Source organism: Pseudonaja textilis, chromosome 2 (assembly GCF_049901715.1).
Source record: "Pseudonaja textilis isolate UNSWEBS1 chromosome 2, rPseTex1.2, whole genome shotgun sequence".
NCBI lineage: Eukaryota > Metazoa > Chordata > Lepidosauria > Squamata > Elapidae > Pseudonaja > Pseudonaja textilis.
Window position 1 is genome coordinate 206796954 of NC_141991.1, and position 20037 is coordinate 206816990.

The following is a 20037-nucleotide window of genomic DNA, read 5'->3' on the forward strand; positions in this document are numbered from 1 at the left end:
ATTTAATTCAATTGTAAATGATTCGTGGATTATAATTCCATGTATGGGATTATATCACTTCTTAAATTTGGGCTTCCTTAACATAATTTTCAGTTATCTGATAATTTTAGTTACAACTCACAAAAAAGTACACTACTTAATAGCAGTGGTTAGTCAGAAAATATGTTATCAAATTCCTCCTGTTTTGGCTACAATAAATTAACATCATTCTCCCTTTTCACTATTAAATATAGATCTGTGTCTTTCTTAATAGCAATAAGTTATAGTTCAGAACTGGATGCACATCTAAGTAGACTGAAGTTTTGGGTTGAAACTTTGGCCTTTGGCCTTTATAGAAAAGGTAATTTATAAATTAATAACATTAAGGAAAGAAAATGGAAACATTTCATACAGATTGGTAAGACTTTACCTACTTATACAAAATTTATGATATCTTAAATTCAAAAACAGGAAATATTATAGGGAAAAGTTTACTTTCTAAAACTTTACGAAGGACATAAGTACATGAATGCACACACAAAAACACACACACATATATTAAAATAAAAATAAATCATTTTGCACTTTTATTGTTAAATACTGTAATATTTACAGTTTGCAACCTTACAAAAGACGTAATGAATTTAAAGTTGCTTGTACCTCCAATTTCTTGAGGTGCTTGGGCATTATCAAAATTACAAATCTTTTCCCAATTATGCTCCACAGCTTCTGGTGTCATTAGGTGGTTCTTTTGCCTGACAACAGCTCCCAGGGATCGCTCCCAGCGTACTAAACAAATAGCAATTAGAAAGGGTATTAAACACCAATTAAAAATAGCCATTCATGTGTAGCTGCATCACTAGTTTCTTTCATAAATTTTATTTTTTTTCTGATCAAAACAAAGTATGAATTATCTTCCCTGCTGATAGCAAATTGGAACTTAGCATACTGTGCATATTTTTGACGATTCTAAATAGAGTATTTATTCCAATCTGAATATGAAATTGCAGCAGATTTTCTTGGTTTGTCATCAACACATTGTTTGTGTTGGACACCAGAACCATTTTGACAGCTAAGAATAGATAATAGTGGAATTAAAAAAAATTGAGGGCCCTAGTGAAAGTAAAGCAAAATGCATTTACCAACTATCTATGATTAATCTATTTTAACCAAACAAATAAACAAACAAATAAAATCCAATCCTAATATAGTAAGAAAGAGAGCAAGGACAGGAGGCTCAGATGGAGAGTCAATAAAATTATCCTCAAATTCTACCACTCTTAAAATGAAAAGATGTTATTATATCCTAGTTTAACACATTAGTTTGGATTTTGTGTCAATTCAGATTCTTTCTCAGTAGACCAAATGAGAAGACGACTTACATTTTCCAATCCAGCCAGCTCCAACCTGTAACATAGAGTTTTAAAAATCAGCGTAATTTACAAAGAAATCTGAAAATGAAGGGTAGACAGCAAATCATATGGGAATAGTTGCCATTTAATCACAATAGATTTTTGACCTATTCCAATAGGTCAAAATATGCATTTATATTTATGAAGTTGATTCTTAGAAAAGGCACTATGATTAGATTTAGTTCAAATCAACCAACACAAGATCAGCTTTAAACAAGACAGGGCCTTAGCTTCTTATATTACAAAGCATTGTTCTGATTTTTGTATCCTCTCTTCTCAGTTTCTCCCACTCAACAGTCAGTCAGCATTGTTTAGGATCTGAGCATGTTCATTCTCAGGGGTTTTAGTGTTCCCTATTTGAGATTATTTTCTAAAGATTTTCATATTTCTTCAAAAAGTGAAATTATTGCAGGTCTACTAATATTGCTCTCTTCCCCATGGTCCTTGACATTTTGGATATGAATGGAGTGTTTTCTGGAGTATGGAATTAGAATATAAGGTGATCACGTAGGATGAGGCCATCAATGGATTCCTTCTTCTTATAGCAATTATTGCCCCAAGGAAATCTAAGATTCAACATGTGTTGGAATCTTTTCAGTAAGTATTCTTTTCACCATTTTGTTTAAACATTTGATATCCATTGTTGTTTTTCAGCATGATATTGACATATGTTTAACTTATCCTATACAGGTAGTCCTCAACTTATGACACAACTGAGTCCAACATTTATATTGCTAGGTGAGACAGTGGTTAAGTGAGTTTTTCCTCATTTTATGACTTTTCTTGCTGGGAAAGGACAATGCATGGATATTACCTCAAACAGTCCACTGTTCTCTTGACATCTTTCATGACAAAGCCAAAGGACAAGAGGGGCCACATATTCTGGTTTGAAGGCGTCTACCATAGCTAGGGAAAATGAAATTTATACAAAAACAAGCCTCAGGAGTAGAGAACAGAAGAGATGTTTTATCATAAACTCAGGCTAATTTGTTGTGAATATTTACAATTATTTACCTGGAGGCATAACAGTCTGTGTCAACCTGGAGCCTGCTGTGGGAGCAATCGTGTTGCAGTGGATGTTGTACTTCTTGCCTTCAACTGCAAGTGTGTTTGCCAGACCCAAAAGGCCAAGTTTGGCAGCACTGTAATTAGCCTGGCCAAAGTTCCCATATATTCCAGCAGCTGAGGAAGTCATGATTATTCTTGAAAACAAACAGTAGGAAATTCTGACATTAGAATACAGCAACAAAAAGCCTGATGGAAGATTGAAGGGGAATACATCAGTAAAAGCAGTAGAATGGAACTTTCAGCTCAATTCATAAACTATAAAAAGGAGCAAAAATTGTGCTAATTAGACAACATTGCCATTTAACAAAGTTTTGAAGTGCCAATGAACATTTGTTAAACAGAAAATACAGTTTTCAATATCTTCTCTTATTCTGCCTTACATTTCATAAAAAATATTAAAGTAGCTGTGTTTAAAGGACCCATTTAGCATGTTACCATGACTACCATCAGACAACATTAAATCCAATGTCTTTGAAGAGCTGATATGTATGGAGCAGCTACTAAAGTTATATTTCATAAGTACTGAACATAGAGATAGGCTCCAGTTAACTCACAGAGTTTTATTGCAAATAAATTTGCTTTCAGAACGTGCTGTTGGTAATGAAAGCAAGTTGAATGTAGATTAAAATAGCATCAAAGAGTTGCAAGAAAAAAAGTCACATTCCTTATTTAGGGACAACTTATAGAAAACAGTTTACAAACTGAACAAAGTGAATGCAGACAAAATAAAAACAGAGTAAACAACTCTTTTTTTAATGTGATCATTATTTCTAAACTGTATCCTACTTAAATGTGATTAAGTGCAAGCAATGATACAAATGCAATATAATAGGGAAAAGCCACTTTTCCTAAAAAGATATTCAATTTTAGATTCAATCTATCAACATTTAAAGCAGTCAAACTATTTAACCAGCATTTTACCCAAACAGCAGTAGTTGTCCTCAGTTCTTATTGACAGTTATTCTTGTTGTTTGGGTGAAATACTAGTTAGCAATGCTTTGGCTTTGAGGCTAATGGGAAAAAAAAACTAGTTAAAAACAGTTTCCAACATGTATGGTATATAGGAGTTCCAGAATCCAGCATCTCCACTGCCATAATCTCCAACTTGTGGATTTCAGGTATGGCTAATCATAATTTTCATAATGTCATAAAAGATCAGAAAAGGTTGTACTCTAGGCTTCCAATTAAACATTATTGTGAATTATATCACTCTAGCAGACCTCATGCTGCTCTTTCAAGTTATTGCACTATTCAGTAAGAAACAATCCATGGTAGCTTCTCCTCCACTATCCCAACTTTAGGATGCAATTGAAAATCTTAGGCAAGATTTCCAGGTTCAATCACAGCAGCTACAACATGACAAATGAAGTTTATATGGCTGTGGGAAAGATTATAAAGAATGCAGCTTTTCAGCACTTTAAATGCTACCTTGATTGATATTAGCAAGTATAATGTAAACTAACTATTAAAAAAATCTAATAATATTCTGATATATAAACAGTCTTATCACTGTTTGGTTGCTTGTAGAGATGAGGTTTTTACTTTAGATATATTTTTGCATGCTGAAGTTTTTATGAGAAATAGATGTTGGTACAGTATAATCACAAACCACTTTCTCTATGTCTAATCTAGGTGCTCTTGGACTGATCAGTATATATATATATATATATATGTCTGGTAAGCATATCATGTCTACTTACCTTCCAAATTTCTGATTTTTCATATGGTTCCATGCAGCTCGGGTTACGAGAAAAGATCCCCTCAAATGAACTTTGTGAATTATATCTAGAAAAAATTCAAGCCATTGAATATATCTATACCTTGAAAAGGAATTAGGTACATTAAGTATGTAATATATTTTAAAGATGGACTATAGAACATAATCAACTTACCCCAGTCTTCATCACTGATCCTAGCAAATGAACGGTCCCTCAAGATCCTACATGTCAAAGAAGAAAAAAGAACAGGGAAATTATTATAATTTGAATCAAAAATATTCCAGTGTAATGGAAAAAGAAAATAAGATTCGGATCAACTTACCCCGCATTATTGATCAGAATATCTGTAAATTAAATCCATACAAAATTATTAAGAAACAAATCTAGATATTCTTGCTTCTGACATGAAATATAACATTTATTAACACATTATTTGCATTTCATTTTGTCCTTACCAAAATCAATAAAGGAAAACAGACTTTTAGAATTATAATGGTTGTCAAAGACTGGAACACTTTTGACACTGCATGTAGGACTGAACTATGACAATCTCTTAAGAAGTAAAAATGAACTGCATTTTTTGTAGAATGAATTTAATGGTTTCAGAATTCTGGGCAAGTGCAGCAGGCAGCCATTTGCTTGCTTTCTGCAATAAGTTAAACAACGTCATTGTAATTCAAATGAATTTCTGTATTTCTATGAAGTAACATTTATAAAATAAAGAAAAAAGAACATGCTGATGCATGCTATTGTAAATATTTGCTGGTACAGCAAGTCCAAGTTTCAGGCCACTATTCAATTTAGTAGGAATATGCAGTGTGCTACCAGTGGGGGGAAAAATCTTACCTAAAAGAATTAGCATAACAGTTTTTGCATATGTGTAGTTTAGAGGGGAAAAGTGAAAATTCTTATATATGTTTTCTTAAGTTTTCGCGGGTACTTACATGTATGGCATTCAGCTTTGTTCGGGTATTTTCTCATTGTAGTTGTGCGGGTACTTACATGTATGGCATTCAGCTTTGTTCGGGTATTTTCTCATTGTAGTTGTGCTTTTAAAGTTGTAGCAACGTTTCTGCAGAATCTCATCTGCCATCATCAGGCTTCTGTATAGTGTTCATCTGGATACAGAAGCCTGATGATGGCAGATGAGATTCTGCGAAACGTTGCTACAACTTTAAAAGCACAACTACAATGACGTGGGAAAATACCCGGACAAAGCTGAATGCCATACATACATACATACATATGCATGTATGTATGTATGCATGTATGTATGTATGTATATGTATACGTACATACATACATACATATATATATATACACATACACACACACACACACACGCGTGCACACACACACACACACACATATATATTAACTTAAAATTTACAGAAGGAAAAGAAAGCCACCTTGAAAAAAATTAAAAAGAACTCATCTTGAAGAAAATATATTGATTACTACTGGTACAAGTTATTGCAGCTTTCATGAAAAAGTAATGTAATTTGTTAAAGAGATAATAAAGCCATTCCTTTGTTCTGGCAGAATTTCTCCTAAATAATAGATTGCTCCATTTTTCCTCTTGAAATAATACAAAATAACAGTAAGAAGATTCCAGCTGTCTAATCTCACAAACTATGACTCTATTTGACACGTACCTATTTTCCCAAAAGCATCCAGAGTGGCTTGCACAAGCTTCTCACCGGCTTCCACTGAATCTGAGGGGGGAAACCAACAGGAAAGAAAGAAACACAGATCAGAATCTATTGAAATGACACAGATCCTAGCAGAATGGGAGGGGAACATGAAATGGTAATAGAATGTGATCTTGAGGAAATATCCTGTACAGATATTTTCTTTCATAAGCAAGTCATTCATTGGTACATGCGCTTGTCAATGATAGCAAGTTCATGACAGAAAAAGATAGAAGTTGTTCCTATGACTATAGCTACTGACAATCTTTCCGCTGTATTCTTAATTCCCTGAGGTGCTACTAACAAAAGTGGATAGCTATGGTTAGGAAGACAGGATGGCACAGAGGAAAGAAATGCTGATTTGGATTCTAAATGTTCTTTTTTATGAGTGGGAAAAATTAGGTTTAGGCATAAAAGCCAATACTCTCATTTCCCAGTTATGTCACCATCTCCCCAAAATATGCTATCCCAAAGAGATGCCTTTCAGGAATGACTATAAAAATAGGTATATGGGTCTGCTCGTGGTAGCACTAACACTAGATGTAGTAAATGTGCAAATGATGGTTTGTATCCAAGCTTTCTTATCCTCAGAAAAACAAGGACTGTTAATGACACATGGATAAGGTTGAATATTAAATTAGGAGAGGGCAGTTGCCTTCAAATGACAAAATAAATTTTTCAGATACAAGAATGCCTCAACATCATCATACACTATACAGCAGACGTGATATTTGCTATATCACTCACTTGCATAGTATACGTACTACATTTAAGTATGAACTATTATATCTTTAAATGAACATAAAACTCTGTGAAGCAAAATGAATATATCAAGCTAAAGAATACATCATTTATCCCCAAAGATCCCGAAGCTTTTAAAATAGGGATATTCTATCTGGAATTTTTTTTTTCATGTAATGCATCTATAATATATATATTTCAAAACCAAACACACAATATAACAAAGAATAAGAATCTAATGGACCGTGAACCTCACTTTAAAGTGAATCACATTTTGGAATTACAGATCATGGCTCAATAATACATGGTATGTATCTAACATGGATTTACAATCACAATCTTTTAGTTAATTAAATATCATGCAATTCAAGGCACATCAGATCTCTCACTCTCATCAGTGGCATGACCACTTTCTATTGAATAATAAGTTATCATGGGACAGTCATTAAAATCTTCATGGAACTTGCTGATTTCATTTTGATTATAATTTACAATAATCATTTCAATGGTAGCATGGCAGATGATTTTCTCCAGATCTGTACATTACTACTTTGTAGAATTACAGCTGTAATTTATCTGCAGATATTTTTGCTGGAATAAAGTGGGAGAAACATACCATAATTAGCTAGTGCTTTTCCACCTTTGGCTCGTATTTCTTGAACCACTCTGTCAGCAGCTGAAGAACTCTTTCCATGTCCCTTGATGTCACCTCCAAGATCATTCACTGTGACAGATATAAAAAAAGACAAAGAGAGACAGAGAAATTGAGCCCAACTAGTACTTAGATAAAATATCTGTCATTCTCTGCAGTCTTCAGTCATTGCCTCACTGGTATAGTGAAGATTTCATGTTGTAATGAATGTCGATGAAGATTCTCAGTTATCCAGGCAGAGTTGTCTGGAAGTTGAGTGATGGCAACTGGATTTCTTTTCTTGTTGATTTGAAACGTTTCAATGCTTATTCAAGACTTATCTTCCAGACTGAAGAAACTATTTGGATAAGCAACAAAATGTTTCAAACCAACAAGAAAAGAGACCCAGTTGCTATAACTCAACTTCCAGATGCTGTAATGAATGTGTGAATTTCAGACTTCAGGTTGGTGAGGCCAAGTGTCAGGCATGCTATCATCTCCTATGAAGGTGTGACAATAGTATAAGTAATTGCCATCCTGCAGGTAATTGAACTGAGACTTTCTGTTAAGAAAGTGAGTTTATACTGAACATACTGTTAATATTTGGGTCTCTTTCCACAAGCTACTATCTGAATAAGTCTCTTTATTCTTGCAGCAGCTTTGCAGATATTAAGCAATTTGGATTATCCAATCAATTGCTCTAAGTACTAGATACCATTTCCTATATTCCAAGTGATTTTATCAGTTTTATTAATTTTAGTCAGTGGCTTTTTCAAAACAGCATTATTATTTTTAAGATTGACACAAAAACCTGAAAACAATCTGGCTATTTTAATGAATACCAGAGTTCAGGTTACAATTGGTCACCTAGTGACCATTTAAAATTATGACATACTTCTCCAGGATTACTTATGATGGCTGGAAAGCCTTCCCCCCAGTCACATGATCACATTTTGGGTGCTCAGCGATCAGTCACCATTTATGGCCATATGTAAGATCCAGCAGTCAAAATTTATATATTTTTTTGCCAGAAACTGGCATTTACATTCAATTCCCGGCAAAAAAATACCCATTGTGTACAATGAACTCACTTAATGACCATGGTGTTCACTCATGACCCACAAAAAAGATCATAAAATTTGGTGCAGGCATATGTGACCCACTTAATGACCAGGATAACTTACAACTGTAATTCCAGGCTTAATTACACTCATACATTAAGTAGTGCTACACTTCATTTATTTTCTTTGCTAACAGCTCAAAGTCCATCAGGTCAAAGAAATCATTCTTTTCAAACAGGGCTCAGACCTAATTTACTTTTATATAGAGAGTCCTTACTGATTTATTTTTACTTACTGATTTATTTTTACTATAGTCCATTCAGATCAAAACGTTTAAAGGAGTAAAATAGATTATACATTTTAAACAGATTTTCAGAAAGAATATATAAACACTTTCCCATGCAACATTATATGTTGTATGTATGTATGTATGTATATGTATGTATGTATGTGTATGTATGTATGTATATATGTATGTGTATATATATATATATATATATATATATATATATATATATTCTTTCAATAGGTGAAAATAATTTTGTTGAAGAATCTTGACAAATTATCAAGTATTTTTGATAAGTAAGAACACCATGGGAAAATATTTGTGAGAACAGTTGTATGTTAGATGTACAAGTAGTACAATATGTTTTTTTAAACTCTGGACAAACTTTTTGTGGCAATAAGCACAAAAGTCACTGATTTTTTGAAAGTGCATCAACCTTTGACAGACCCTATAATTTATTAGTCCTTCACAAACTATTTTTCACCCAAACGACAATTCCAAAACACTGCATTTTTTCATGATGAATAGACTGCTAGCTATCTAAATAATACAGAAAATTCCAAATTAAGCAATAATACTAGAAAAATAATTCATCTAGAAGAACAGTTTAAAATAGAACCAATTACTAAAAAACTGTTTTTATGAAGCAGCATCTCCCCCATGTGGTCAAACCTAAAAATGTTTTAATCAGAAAAATATATTTAATCATTTATTTGGATCGACAGAATATATTCAATATAAACAGAATACATTTAGTCACCCAGGAGTTGAGCTTGACTCAAGTGAGTTTTTATGTTTTAATTGGCAGTATAATTGAAGGGAACCGATTTGGGGAAAACTGACTTAAATTTTGCAATTTTATATTTCCACATTACTTTTTTATTTCAACTAGCTTTTGTATTTTTAAAAAATTGCCTTCATTTTCTTTACTAGCTATTCTACCTTTTGCTTCCAATTACGTACAGACTATCCATGACATGAGAGACAGTATGGTGGAGTGTTTAAAGCATCAGGCTAGAAATCAGAAGACTCTGAGTTCTAGTTTTGCCTAGGCACAAAGCCAGTTGGGTAATTTTGGGCCAGTCACTTTCTTTTAGCCCTAGGAAGCAGACAATGGCAAGCCATTTCTTAAATGGCTGGCTCCAAACACCAGATATAGAGATGTACAATACTTGTTCTTCTATTTTATACTTTGTTTCTTTCTTCTTATTCATTCTGTTTTGGCTTATATTTATAATCGTTTGTAATATTTATAATAATAATAAATTATCAAGATGCAGGTAGGTCCAGTACCTCTTACTTTTCACCAAAGGGATTGGGGGGTGACAAAGGTGACAAAGCAGTGAACCAATAATACTGAACTATCTGTATATAACAACTTTCCTAGTTGAAACCAAAGGTATTCATCCAGGTGGTTATATTTCACCTTAGTGGATTTCTTAACAAATCTGGTTAATGAAAACTCAGAAAACCTTGTTCTACAAAAGTTCGCTTTTACTCTTGCTCATTCTAACAAGGCCTGATCCTCACAAAAGTAAAATAGTAAACAAAATTGCTCATAGGCCAATACAAAATTTATGAAAGCAACTGAGAAAACAAAAATAGCTTCATACAAATTGGATTTTTATTCAAAAAGATTGTTTGCATTCAATGTTTCTGGCAAGGATTCTGATTCCACTTAGCATTTATCTGTAAAATTATTCTGCTTCTATCTACAGTCATATGCTGAATACAGCAGCTATATAAAACATTCAATAATAAATATTTAATGTTATGGTTATTTCAGCAACAGAACTGGAAAAATCCTTTTTTTCCATTATTTAAAATACGGTTTTAAATGCTAAATAATTCTAGATAATTCTATGCTACCCAACTCCGACTAACCCCTAATAATTCTGGGCATTTTACAGATTGTTAAAAACATCTAAAAAGAAGGATCAACAGAATCTATCCAACTTGGGAGTTTTGTTGCTATAAAACACTTGTTGTTGTATGTAACCTATATTGAGTACAAAATGATAAAGGCTTGTTTCAGCCCCCTTTAATAATTTTCTGTAGAGCAGTGTTGGTCAACTTCGGCAACTTTGCTGACTGGAGAATTCTAGGCGCTAAAGTCCATATACCTTATACCTGCTGAGTTTGAGAAATACAGTCTCAAAGGAGGGAAAAAAACTTGAAACACCTATTAACACAAATCAAAACCTAATGTAAAGATGTACTTCAGTCACAACTGCTAAGACAACCAGGATTGGATAATACAGATTTGCAAGCTGAAACTGGGGGCATAAAGCCTAATTCAAAATTTCAGCATCATTCAGCATGCTCGTTGCCTCCACCCATCAGCAAAAGAATATTCTAAAACAGTGTTTCCTGAAGATGCATAGACTTCAATTCCTAGAATTCGCCAGATATCCATTCTGGGCTCCGCACATCTTCAGATAGCCAAGATTGGGAAATGCTGTTCTAAAAGATGGTACAGATCTGGTAAATTCAAAAACTCTTTTCCTGTTTATAAAGGTAGTTCTCGACTTATGACCACAATTTGAGCCAGAATTTCTGTTATGGAGCGAAACAGATGTTAAATGAGTTTTGTCATGTTCTTTGACCTTTTTTGCCACAGTTAAGTGAATCACTTCAGATGTTAAATTAGTAACACGGCTGATCCCAGGATACTGGAACTATTATGAATATGAGTCAATTAACAAGTGTCTGAATTATGATCATGTGACAATGGGGATTGCTGCAACGGTCATAAGTGTGAAAACAGTCGTAAGTCATTTTTTTCAGTGCTGTTGTATCTTTGAATGGTCACTAAATGAACTGTTGTAAGTTGAGGACTACTTGCATTTGTATCAAGAAATATGAAGTCTCCTGGTTCAGAGATACTTAAACATTTGGAAAGCTTCAGCTCCACATCTTAATTCAACTCATTAACCCAGGCATTTAAAGTCATGGCAAAATTCCCTTCCACTCATACTTCCTAGGCTACTATCCTATCCTTTGATTTCTCAATAGGTCCATTTTAGACAGTTGTTCAAACATAAAATAGAATTCAAAGTGAACTCCAAATAGGACTGGATTTGGCTGAAATCTAAAGCCCTGGAAAAACGAAAAGAAAACTTAGGGTTTGTGTGAGAATGTATATGTTGCTAAACTTCCTCCATCCACAAGTCTTGTTTCTGTCTCAATGCAGGGTTGTGTTGGGGGGTGGGGTGGAGGAGGAAAGTAGACTCAATTGCTGGTCCTCCAAACAAACAAACAAGCAAAATCAACGCTTCACTTTTGTCTCTCTGCTTCCCCTTCCCTGCCAACCACTCAAGTCAGGATGTTTGGGAATGGCTGCTTTGGGAAAAAAGGGGCAGAGATGGGAAGAAGGACTAATGTGCCCCAGCCAATTATAGCAATCTTTGCTTGGTGGAGCTGAAGACCCGAAGAAGGGCAGAAGACCCCCTCTACCTAAGTAGCAGGAAGATTCCTGGGGCAATAATTGATAGTTATTCTCTGCCACACAGGGCCAAGGAGAAGGTACTTGCACCAGGGCTTTACCTTACCCCAAAGCAATCTCCTCAACAAGGCACTCCAGTGCCATCTCCTTTTGGCACTGAGGAGATACCACCTGCCTATCTTAAACAACCCAGTTTGGGCTTCTGCCACAGACTGCCTGCCTTTTACTCCCAACAGCCCAAAAAGGAGACAAGGCTTCAGTACACATCTTCACTGAAATTTGAAACCCCGTTTTTATGGCTTTGTTGTCATATCTTCAATATGCTAGTGATATCCAATTATACATCTCTACCCCTTGCTGGAAAAGTCATGCCGTTTAGGTGCTAGTTCAATGTGTAAGACCCTGTATGAGGAGACATTGACTATGAATCAACAAAAGCAAAGCAGAGAGGTTATGGGTTTCAGACCATCTGGAATCAGGAGAGTTGACATCTCAGATTTCAGACAGGGTAACACTCATCTGGACAGATCTACTTTGCAATTTGAAGACCCTCCTAGACTTGTGTATCCAATTACAAGGCTGAGGGCGAGATGCTTCACTTCTGCTCATTCATGGACCAGGAGGCCTGACTCATAGTCATTCATGCCTTGGTCACCTCACATTTGGACTACTGAAACATGTTCCATAGGAGGTTGCCCTTAAAGATCGTCTGGTTTCAAGTAGTCCATAATGCAGTAGTACACAATTTTGATTGGTCCAGGCTTCACATCAGTTACATTTCTGCTACATGAACTACAATATGTCCCAGTTGCATTCCAGGTACAATTCAAGGTGGTGGGTTAAAATCCTATATAGTACAGAGCCACATTATTTGTGGAACCCCCTTTCACACAAAAAAATATCTGCCTGTTCCATTAGGCTAGATAAGATGGGTGTCCACAAGTCCTTACTCTTAAATGATGCTACTGGATGGGACTTCCAAGGCATGTCTTCTTGATAGCTATCCAATCCCATGGAAAAGCCTCCTATCAGATGAGCATTATCCTGTCCAAAATCTGAGAAAAATCCCAACCCTTTAAGTTTCTGAAGGATTGTGAAGCTAAGTTGGGGATTGAGTGGTAGGCTGTTTGATGTGGCAACTGGAAGGAGAGGGAGAGTATTCTAATTTTTATAGTTTTTGTGAATTGTTGTGAGCTGCCTAGATAATGATGTGAGATAGGCAGCAATATAAATCCTTCAATTAAATAAGTAAATATGTACCCACAACTGCCAAACATATTTTTTCTACATCACAAGGGTGTACTTATTTGCTTGTTTGTATTTTCCTGCTTTTCATCAACAATAATCTGACATTTAGCTAAATTGGCAGAAATGATAGCTTCTTACTAGAGGGTGATACAATACATGACAAATGGAAGACAAAATATGATTTCCTCTTTCTTTTGAGAACTGTTAATGCCATTTCTATTACAGGGTACAACTGGAAATAATTTTCAGGCATGTAATTGCCTCTTATGACTAGAAGAATCCTGCCAAGGGATTTCACATTTTAATCTTATTCAACAACTAAACCAAATACAGTCTTGTAAATAATAAAAAAAGCTGTCAGATAGGCAGCCAAAATGAAATGGTAAAAAAGCAGTTCTTTTGCAGAAGAGGTTATTTTATTTAGTTAGTTAACTGGTTAGCTAAGCTAGCTTAATGACATGCCATGAAAATACTTCTTCACTTTTCATTCACTGGAGACTTTTGTATCAAAGAATGAAAAACCTTTAAAGTTGAAGTCCTTAACTAATAAACCAATCCTCATACAACCCTCATAATAATTGGAATTTCAGTTTGGCAATCTTGCTCGAAATAACAAAATGTATAAATGTACTTTTTCCCATTGATTGCTCAATGACCTTCTGAAGATCAACTACATATTCCCTGCATTCCTTACTTTAAAAGGATGCAGGTGAAAATAATCCGAAACTGGTTAAATAACTTTCCAGGCACACTTACAAAGTAAATCCCCTTTAAGTTTGGGTTCATTTTTGCGACCTATTTCTATATGGGAACAAAAATACATTCTTCCAATCAGAGCACCCACTTTGCAAGTAAAACACATACATTTTTAATATGTTTTTCATTTAATACCTTCAAAATCCATGTCTTATCATTTTCTGTGTGTGTGTATGTGCGTGTGTGTAAATATACATGATTTACTTTTCATCAGTATTTGAAAACGTAACATCTCTGTTTAACACTTCTATTGCCAACAAATTTGGTCCCAAATTATTTTTAAATGAACCAAGGTATAGTGTCTTGCAAATCAGCAACTAAGCAGTGGTGCTTAATTTATTGTCCGTTACTGAATCCCTGAATTAGGTTCATCATCATATCCTATGGTAAGCACATTGAACTAAATTAGGTTGCCAGTCTAATAATCTTTTCCATTACTGCTAAATTCAAAAGATAACCCTATTAGTTAGTAGCTGAACTATCCAGCCAGGACGTAATGGTTTGCCATTCATTCTAAATGTCACCTAATTTCAAGCTATCATAATAATTCTTGCTTAAGTGGAAGCTAGAATCAGATATTGCTAAATCTAGATGGTCAAAATGCCTACTTGATTAATCCCACATCTCTTTATTTATTCCAGATAGAAGAGCAGTGTTAATGTTGAAAAACTACAGGGAATAACTCGGTTTCTGACTTTTTCATTTTCACATTAGTCTGTGAAAAACTACTATTGCTTTCAATCTGAATGTTTTTGAATGGGACAAAGCATTTTTAGATGATTATCTGTTCTCCACCATCATAATCTTTGAACCCTGGTCCTATTCAGGTAGATAATCTCCAAGAAGCTAAATTAGATTTTTCTTCTTTGACTTGAGTTTAGAATTGTGTGTTTGAATAGTAATTCTTGATTAATAGTTGAATTCAACAAGCATTGAATAATGTTAATTCCTTAAAAAAAAAAAGGTTTTACACTTGGTTCTGTTGTTTTGAAAAAAAAGAATATATCACTAAGGTCTTTGTCCAATGCAGGCTATGTAATTTCACAGGTATTACTTGTGATCTTTGAATTTTTAACAAGTATTTCTAGACTTTGATCAAGAAAATCTAAACTGTTTTTTAACTTTTTCTTTCAGTCTGTGCTATAGGGAGTAATCTTTTAGCTTTTAGCTTCTACTTAGCTGACAGAGTAGAATTCTCAGAAGCTTTCGACAACAATCTGAATTGTATTATTAATGAAATATTTTTTACAAAAGAATGAATGCCAGTACTCTCTGTTTATTAAAATTCCTACAAATACATAAATCTGCTTTTAATGACATGTGTTTGTAATTCTATTCCAAAGGGCAATATCTGTGGCTAGGTAGTGTCAGGGATCTAGCTGGCAAGTTGGAATATTACCTACATTTCTTAAAATTGTATGTTTGCATTATAAAATTTGTCAACTCCAGCTGAATAAATTATTGTACAAGAGATTGTTTTTTTATTCCACAAATAGGTATAATTTTTAAGATTTGGCTTTGCCAGTTTTTCTGACATGCCAATTTACTAGACACTCTAGACTCATTATTGAGTTACACCTGAATATGGACTTTGTAACATTGCATTTTATCTTCCAATTTTCTCTAATTCATAACTAAACTTGATTTAGTCTCCTGAGGACATGTAAATATTATTTGGTTTACACCCTTATAACTCTTCAGTGGACAAAACTAATGTAATCAGCGTACAAAAATCTATATGCGATAAGCAATTTCTTAATATGCAGTGAAGTACTTGTACTTTCATGAGCTGTAAGCCATAATCATCTCAATCATGACAAATCAAGGTTTGAACTATCTTGCTTTGAATGTCATGAGTCTATCTCATATATTAGTTTCACCTTTTAAGTTGCATTACTGAAATAAATGAACTTTTGCACAATATTCTAATTTTTCGAGTTTCACCTGTTTGCTAAATATCCAAATTAATTTCTTCATTTCATTTCACAATGTTATCTGTGTAGGCTAGTATTGTACACATGATTTAGAAAGGGTCATCTAAGGTATTTCAGAAAGACAATAATACAAAATGAGCCTGTTCTTCAGGAACTATACATTCCCTAACCACTAGTTACTACTAGAACTTAGCGTTATTTTCCCTATTAAATAAGTAAAAGTAGTGGATAAGATGGCCTATTAATATTGTCGTAGTGGGCTAAATATCATGACACTCATTGACAAACCTCCTTGGATCTTCATTAACATGGCACATCGTTTTTTTCATGGGGAATTTTAGTGGAAAAGAAGCAAGAAAAAAAACAAAGAGCAAAGAAAATAATTTTATTTTTAAAAAAGGTGAAGATGATTAGAATAAGTTTCATTTTAAAACACGATTATAGATTCAAGAGTTACTGGCAGAAGAAAAAAAAATACTTACCAACCACAGAAGCTCCTCTTTCAGCAAAAGCCAAGGCATATGCTCTGCCCAGTCCTAGCATAAAGAAAAAAATAAGTAAAATCTTTTATAACCTTTTATAACCTGATATTTTAAAAAAAAATACACACAGGAAGTCAACATCAAAGGAGACAATTATACACTTAAAAGCAAAATGTGGTATTGCTCTTAGATATCTGAGTATCTGATGCATAGGATTAAACAGAAGCAGAAAAATGCTCAGTCTTGAGCAAATGTGATGTAGACCCGAGGTGATAATCTGGAGAACTGGTAGTGGAAATTTTGAGTAGTTTGGAAAACTGGCAAATACTACCTCTGACTGGCCCTGCCCTCATCTGATCAGCTGGGTCTTCTTTTGTTGCCCTGCACAGGAGAACAGAGCTGGAAAGCAGTTAGTGGAAAGGGGAGGGAATGGGATTTTGCAGTATCCTTCCCCTGCCACACCCACCAAGCCACACCCACCAAGCTACACCACAACCACCAAGCCACACCCACAGAACCAGTAGTAAAAAAGTTTGAATCCCACCACTGATCTAGACAAGTGTTGCTCAATCTTTGCAACTTTAAGATGCATAGATTTCAATTCCCAGAATTTCCAGCAGCATGTCTTAAAAGTTATCAAGGTTAAGAAATGTTGTTGTAGATTCAGTTGGGAATTCCAAATAGGCCACCAGAGAAGAAACTATCTGAAAAGGCAAAGAACTGCTCAGAATGCAGCAGATTAATACAATTCAGTTAAGCCACCAAACTTTAGAAGGTATTCTCCCCTTTATATGTCCAAAGACATATAAATTTTCCACTAAAGAGGAAAAGTAAATTGTTTTATTTAAAAGAAGCTACATGATACTACAGTAATTTTGTAATGCTTTTTTTAAAAAAAAAGTTTGACACGTGCGAAAATTACTTGAAGTTCTTTTCAGCACAAGAGAAAAGAACTTCAAGTAATTTTCTCACGTGTCAAACTTTACTAGTACAAGTGAAATAGTTTAAAATACATCTTGACTAAACAGAAAAGGCTACATATGAACTGAAATATTTTCACATAGTGTCTTTTTCTTGAATTTCACTCTGAGATTGTTCTTGAAGCTGTCTTCTCTACTCAGACAAAATTATTGTGAAGATAAAATGGCTATGTAGTTCTTATATCTACAGCATTTAGAAACTAAAATCACATTTTCAAACTGAGGCAGGATTGATAATTAAATTTCTTTACATAGGCAATCTCTGATCTGAATATATCAGAGAATATATCTGAGATATATCATTTTCAAGCAGATTCAATGTCCTTTTTTCAATGAAAAGTGCAAAATAATTATGCTGACAAGATATCAATGCATTTTGTAGTTTTTATCATAACTACAGAAATACACAATTATGTAGCCTCTTTCTTTTCCTTAATTGTTATTAAGGCCAGTGATAGATTCTGTTTCTAAATGTGAGCAAAGTTAACTCAGAGAATTAATTAACTGATGATTTCATAATCAAAGCAAGTTTGTTTTAGACAGAATGGCTTTAACCTTGTACTATGAACAGTTTCAATGTATCATATCTGTCAGTGCAATCCTCTACTACATATTGCTCAAAAATCCCATTAAATTTTCTGGGGTTCCCTCAATTCACTATATTTAGGATTGTAATTTCATTTTGTTTTATATACAATATACTGTATATAAACTCTACTTAACAGACTACAAGTAGAACAGATTTTCCTTTCATTCCAGGCCTCCAAAGATCTTAAATCTGCTCTGGAGACCTGAAAGACCTTACAGAGATGAATTGGAGTGTCTGGGCATGTGTACAGATTGAGAGTAAAATGTCCAAAATCCTTACTAAAACCTAATATCAGTACCTGGACATCCATATTGTGTGGATCAAACAGCCTGCCAATATCACCCCATTTTTAAAAAAAAATTCCCCAATTTCAGTAATGTTTCAATATTCTTGGCTAAATTTATATCAAATACATAATGGTATTTCTTCCATTTGATTTTAAAATACATTTCACTGTTCAGCGTGGAAAGAGAATCAGATGGGTGATTATACTGTACTGAACCTTATGTTAATCCACCTTATGTTGATGTATTAATAGATTGTTAACCTGTCTCCTAAGGTCTGTTTTCCATAACTTAAAAAAGTGAATAAGTAATGCCATTAAAACAAAAATCACAATCAGCAAATGAATTGCTAATGGAGAAAGACTGCTACAAAAAATATCTTATTTGGCAAAACTAGTTTGACAAGTCAATGGTGAGTAAAAATTATCATATAGCTTAATCTTTGTTATCTCTGCTTGGTATCAAGCTTCGTCATCTCTTAATAGGCAGTAAAGCTTTAAAACTATCCAATCTCTACCGAGCTAACACTAGGAATATTTCAAGGACATTTTAAAAATGGAGAGGATTTTTTTTTTTCACTATTCTTGAATCAGTTCTTATGTGTACATACGGTTTTTAGGGTTGTAGAGAAATAACCACTAAAGAAAAATGGATTCAAAGGGACCAGAAGATCATATCATTTTGAATTTTGATTTGCATGAATTTCCAGAGTTAATTCACAGAATTCACTGCCAGGTGGGTTCCGTGGGAAATCTCCCAACTTCCAGGCTCAACCCAGAAACTAACGAGTATGCGAATAGGTATTATTAGGTTGAGGATTTTACTACACAAAGCATCGTCACCACTAAATAAAGGCTGCACTTACAAAGGTCTATTTATTATAGATCTACTGAAAAGTAAACTCCGAAGAGGCATGGACAGAATTATAAACTCAACTTCATTTAAAAGGGCCGTTTACATATCTTCGTCCTTAGGGAGAAATGCAAACAAGAATACAAGAAAGCTGCAAAGATCTCCTTGCAAACCATTTGCAACCAAGCACATTTGCAAGGAAATCTCCGGACCATCAACAGTCATCGTGATCCACCACTTACCTCCCCCAGCACCGGTTACCAGAACTACCCGCCCGTCAAATCTCAAGGGAGAAGACATTCTGCGTCCGATTAACGCAAAACCAGCCCTTCGAGGAGTCCTGCCGAACTAAACGAACAGAATATGGGCAAAGGGCACAGAGGAATGCGCACGCGCGCAATAGCTTGAGGCATCCTGGGATACGTAGTTTTCTTATTCACTCTGGGCTGCTGAGTTAGGTGGATTTAATCGTGTAATTCGTACCGTGCCTCTCATTCCCGTCCACCCCCAATAGTTTCACCATAGCAGCCTCCCCAGTCGGAGTAGAACTATTGTGTAATGGCAATAAATAAGGATAATTATAGGGCGTATTTACGGATAGTTAAATTAACTTGGCATATTTGTTGGAAGAAATATCCTTCTGGGTTGAGTTCCAAATGGGAAAAAGACACTGGAAACACGGAGGCTGTTTGGAAGGTTTAATAGTGGACAGGAGGCCACATGGCTTGAAGCTCCAAAGTGAAAAGGAAGGATGATCACATGCTTCAAGGTGAAGGAAGAGATCAAGAAAGGATGATATGCTGAGTTTTATAATCTTTGTTGCGATTTGAATTGAAGCCTGTTTCTAATTGGTTGCCCATGAGGCCATGCAGGGGCAACT

General features: G+C 34.5%; 1 protein-coding gene across 1 annotated transcript in view; it reads right to left on the reverse strand.

Moving 5' to 3' along the window:
• HSD17B4 (hydroxysteroid 17-beta dehydrogenase 4) overlaps nucleotides 1-19513 on the reverse strand; it is a 56460-nt gene extending 36947 nt beyond the window's left edge. The window contains exons 1-11 of the mRNA XM_026720372.2: nucleotides 19400-19513; nucleotides 16453-16506; nucleotides 7226-7333; nucleotides 5833-5892; nucleotides 4500-4521; nucleotides 4352-4398; nucleotides 4160-4244; nucleotides 2406-2593; nucleotides 2206-2297; nucleotides 1362-1386; nucleotides 640-768 (exon numbers count right to left, since the gene is read on the reverse strand). Of these exons, the coding sequence (XP_026576157.2) occupies nucleotides 640-768; nucleotides 1362-1386; nucleotides 2206-2297; nucleotides 2406-2593; nucleotides 4160-4244; nucleotides 4352-4398; nucleotides 4500-4521; nucleotides 5833-5892; nucleotides 7226-7333; nucleotides 16453-16506; nucleotides 19400-19457 (868 nt within the window). The 5' untranslated portion in view covers nucleotides 19458-19513. The remainder of the gene's footprint in view (nucleotides 1-639; nucleotides 769-1361; nucleotides 1387-2205; nucleotides 2298-2405; nucleotides 2594-4159; nucleotides 4245-4351; nucleotides 4399-4499; nucleotides 4522-5832; nucleotides 5893-7225; nucleotides 7334-16452; nucleotides 16507-19399) is intronic.
• Nucleotides 19514-20037: the final 524 nt, after the last annotated feature.